This window comes from Teleopsis dalmanni, chromosome 1, assembly GCF_002237135.1.
Source record: "Teleopsis dalmanni isolate 2A chromosome 1, ASM223713v2, whole genome shotgun sequence".
NCBI lineage: Eukaryota > Metazoa > Arthropoda > Insecta > Diptera > Diopsidae > Teleopsis > Teleopsis dalmanni.
In genome coordinates, this window is record NC_051846.1 from 159228054 (window position 1) to 159232891 (window position 4838).

Here is a 4838-nt window from a genome sequence, read left to right on the forward strand (position 1 = left end):
AACTTTCCGTATCCCCGTTTGTCATATCTGAGCAATTTTTCGATTTTGAACCTTTGCCATTTGAAGACTTACATTTCGAACTTTGTCCTTTTTGACAGGATTTTCCGTTTCCATGGTTTCCATGGTTTCCATTCCCACAGGAATTGATTTCACCAGTATGTTTGAAGGCATCACTACACACATTTTTATCAAATGCACTTGATTTTTGCTGAGGAGCAGCATTTGAAGAGCACGTGGGTTCAGTGGGTTCTGTATGGCAACTAGAATTGGTCTTAGTTGAGTCTTTACATTCCTTACAATCGGCTTTCACATCAGCTTTACTACTCCTTGTCAGTCTATAGTATAAGTATAGAAGGGCGAAGGAGGCATATGTGGCTTTCGCAACCTTAAAAATAAAACAACTATTATTATTTTTTAACAACAAATCTTTATATTTATTAAAACTAACATTTGCTCTCCCTTTTGTTGTATTGGCATTGAAAAAGTTTTTTAAGCCCGACATTACTGCTCCTCATATAAATGATTTTCGGATTGAAACTTTAAATTTAAACCATTAGGTCAGAATGGAATTTGCAAAAATAAATTGAAAAATATAAATCTATGAATGAAAGGTTTATTTAATTGGTTATGAATAAAAAGACAAAGTTTACTGAGTTGGAAAATGAAGAAGTGCAGGGTGTGTGATTATAGTTTGAAGAGTATTAATCTCTTAAGAGGAGGACTCCGGAATGCACTGATATGCACTTGTATAGGGACAAGAATTTTGGCTCATTACAATTTATTTTTGTCTTCTAATAATTATCAAATGATAGTTTGACTAAAGAAAAAAATGGATATGATGGAACTCAAACAACATAATAATCAAGTAGAATGTCTTTATATAGAGACAAAATAAAACTGTTGTAAGCATAATTCTTAAAACCCAAAATGCCGTACAAAGAATATGAAACGACTCTCTGGAAAAGTGATTATTCCATATATGAATAATGCAGGAAAAAATGCGAGAATATCAAACGCAATGGTTTACGCTCAAAGCCCGATGACCGTCCACAAACGGTAATGTATACACTTCAGTACTGTACTCCAAACTTCGATTCGGCACAAAGTATATTACTATGTATTTCATGACGTTACAATATTTTAAAGAAGTATGCTATTGTAATCCAAATATATTCATTTATACCAGAGGTTCTTAAAACCTTAGTTGTGGAGCACTTTTTAAATTGAAATTTAAGCCTTTGAGGTAAAAACTTCAGTGCGGCTCAACTGAGTAACTGAAAATTGAATTCAATTGCTTTTCCATATGATGACGAATCCTTTTTTTTGCTTTTCTGAAAAGTATTTTAGCATAAATTTCTCAAGAAGAAAGAGATAATAAGGAATATATTGTATAATAAGAAACTTACATATTTTATTGAATGAGCAACCATTTTTTTTGTGTGAAAACTATGGTTTAATTCAGTCGTATTAACTTAGCAGGGATACCGAACTTAGAGAATGCAGTGTAAACCCGATCACTTATAAAACTATGAAAGAAGCGCATGAAACAGACGCGCCTGGAGAGGAGTGCTGCGTCAGGATCAAACCTGATTATGGATTGTTATGGTAAATTAAATAAGTAAATACTTGCTTCCTTTTTTTAGCTAACCATTATAGACATGAGTTGTCCTTGTCCGCAACTAGTAATCATAGTCAGCCAGCCAGATCAGTCGTTTCTCTATCGCATTTATCATGTATGCTTAACCTCTCCCCCTAAGGAAGTAAGTAAGTATAATAATAATACGAATGAGTAATAATAATACGAATAAGAACATATATCTAATTAATTAGCGTTGGTTTATAAAACGTTGGAAATATTTGTTTTTAGTATTAATATGAATACTTTTATTACCAATATCCAAATCCAAATATCCAATTACCAATATTTAAAAAATTCATATTAGAAAGTATTAATACCTTGAATTTTATTTTGATAATGGTTCACCTATTCATATATAAGTAATATGAACTACTTATACAGTTAAGTAGATTCAATACTTTTATTGGGTTCACATGTAGTAATCTCATTCTGGAATTCTTCCAGAAATGGAAAATTAAAATCAACCACGGGAAAACTAAGGCCCTGTTTACAACTTGTAAACACAGGTAGCATCCACCGAAAGTGAAAATTGGTGACATAGCGATAATTTAGAAGAACAGCATCAAATATCTGGGAATCGCGTTTGATAAGCGGTTCACTTGGCACAAGCACATAAAAGACAAAAGAAGTAGTTGTTACGGCCACTTGTTGTTACGGCATTGCCAACGGTCACTTCTTAAACACAATAAACTTAGCGCTAAGAACAGAATCGGGTTTATTCTGAGATCAAAAAATACATATGGGACAGAGCCCTGTAGCAATACGGGAATATTGTAGGCTGCCCAACATAGCACTATCTAATCTCAGAGCAGTCACTAGCCGTATGGAATGGTATGCAGATCTTAGATCAGTCATCGAATAATCAGCGAAGCTTGTGAAGAATACATAAATTAGTCAAAGAGAAGGGAGGGATTCTGTAGAAACTCCCCAGCTAAGAAAGATTAAAAGTGCCTAGTTGCATTAACTCGGAAAAACCTCAACATAACATAAGATATTCGTAATTATATAGATAAATTTTTTTGCGATCAAGGCCAGGGACGCAGAAACAAATACATACAAAAAAAATACGGTTATAATGTTAAATTTGGTTTTATTAATTCAATAATTTAAATTTATTTATTTGGTGTACCATAAAAAAAAGGATGCGTTTTATCAGTACACAAAAAGAAAATTTTCGTAATTGTGGTAGATTAAAAACATGTCGCGGGCTCTACAAACATTATTCGCGGGCCGTACTTTGGACAGCTCTGTTAATAGATGAGATCTCGACATCTCGAGAACATCTTCCTCTAGTCTGTATATATGGTAAACATTACTAAATAAAAAAGTAACATAATTGATTGTTAACCAAAAATAAAATAATGAATTAAAAATATAACATCTTTCATAATAAAATATTAAATCAAATATAATTACAATTTAATAAGTTTTTCGGAAATATTTTTTTAAATTTATTTTGCATAACGTAAAAAGCTCAATTTTACATTATGTTCTCTCTCATTTCATGCACGCATCGTTGTATTTGCGAAGTAGTACAGAGAAAAGCTATTACACAAATAATACTCAAACTGCAAAGCAGTGAATATTGAGTTCGACTATGTGCACAGCGTGCGAGTGTAGTGGTACAATGTAAATTCATCTCAGTGTCGAAAAGAGCATTCACACATTATGTATGTAAAAACTCTCAAATGAAATTCAGTCGTAACAAAAATCTTGTAGATGATGTATTCCCGGTTGGAATTTTTGATTCTTTATCTAACGCGTTTTGCATTTAAAATCTAATTTTTATTGTTAAATAATTATTAATAAAATGTGAAAAAAACGTTAAATCAATTCTGTGTCAAATACAATAAATAAATCAAGTGCACGTCTGTACAATATGTGTAATGGCTAAAAAACGGTAAAGTTCGTTTGCCTTAAGATACATAAAAAGTAAGCAAAGAAGAAGAAAAAAAGTATGAATGTAAATCTAAATTTGAAAGTGCAGTGGTCGCAGTTTCGTTTTACTCGAAGAGTTGTAAAGTCTTTGTTGAAAATTATCACTAATACTTTATTTAAAATAAAAAAATAAATGTTAAAAAATTAATTGAAATTTTTAAAGAAAATTTAATAACTAAAACGCGCCCAGTTTTTAATGAGTTTTTCTTGCATATTCTTGTGTAGTTTTCATGTTTGCTTCGATTAAAATTTTTTTCTTTTTTTATGGTTTAATACTTTGTGTATGTATTTTTTGTATCTATGAAATTTGGAGTGTTTTCAGACTCATTTATGGGTTTTATGTAAAGGGTGGGTGGGAAAAAGAAGAAGAGTAATAGCGGAGCACAATGTATGCATAACAAAATGTTCTCTGTTGTTTGAATTTGAATGAAATTCGCATGCGAGAGTATTGGTATTTGTTTATTTGGTGTTAGAAGAGTGTGACTAGTGTTGTTGTGTGAGTGCTCACGTGCTAGTATTGCCAGTTAAAAAATTCCAATTGATATATTGTGCATAATTATTAAACGTCATAATTCTTGTTGGATGTAAATTGTGTTTTGTTTACATTTCAAAAAGTGTTTAAATTACAATAAATAAAAATATATTTTTTTAAATATTATAAGAGTAAATATAGAAATTACTTAATCTTGAAATGTGTAATTGTTTTTCGTAATTTTTTAGCTTTGGCAAATTATGAATTCTTAATAATTTAAACAAAAAGATAATAAACACATTAAAAACGAAGAGAAAATAAAAAAAAAACTAAAATGTAAAAGCTTTTAAATAAAATTTTATTACTTCTACATTAAGTGGCTTTTTAAAAGTGCTGAATATGTTGAAGTTTTACTATTGAAAGCAAATACTTCAACTGTGCAAACACGAACAACAACAACACAAACACCAACAACAACAACAGCAACTGTCATAACTGTTGGATTGTTTTTTTTTTTAAATAAACAAAACTGAGTTTCAAATGTCAAGTGGATAAACAGAGGAGCATACAAGAGCTGACGCATTAAAAGGTTTGTGTGAGCGATTTCCATTTTATTAGCTATAAAAATTTAATGGATTTTTTGATTTTTTTGATTTTAGTGCAATATTCAATTACAGTTTTTATTTACTTTCCAACGAACTATTGCAATATTTTATAAACATTTGGTGCAACTAACCGATCGACGATCAGATAAGCAGGCGAAAAGTGCTTAGTAGATCGATTTGGGCA

General features: G+C 30.7%; 1 protein-coding gene across 1 annotated transcript in view; it reads right to left on the bottom strand.

Moving 5' to 3' along the window:
* LOC119666561 overlaps nt 1-582 on the bottom strand; it is a 1558-nt gene extending 976 nt beyond the window's left edge. Inside the window, exons 1-2 of the mRNA XM_038075843.1 lie at nt 449-582; nt 4-385 (exon numbers count right to left, since the gene is read on the bottom strand). Of these exons, the coding sequence (XP_037931771.1) occupies nt 4-385; nt 449-502 (436 nt within the window). The 5' untranslated portion in view covers nt 503-582. The remainder of the gene's footprint in view (nt 1-3; nt 386-448) is intronic.
* Nucleotides 583-4838: the final 4256 nt, after the last annotated feature.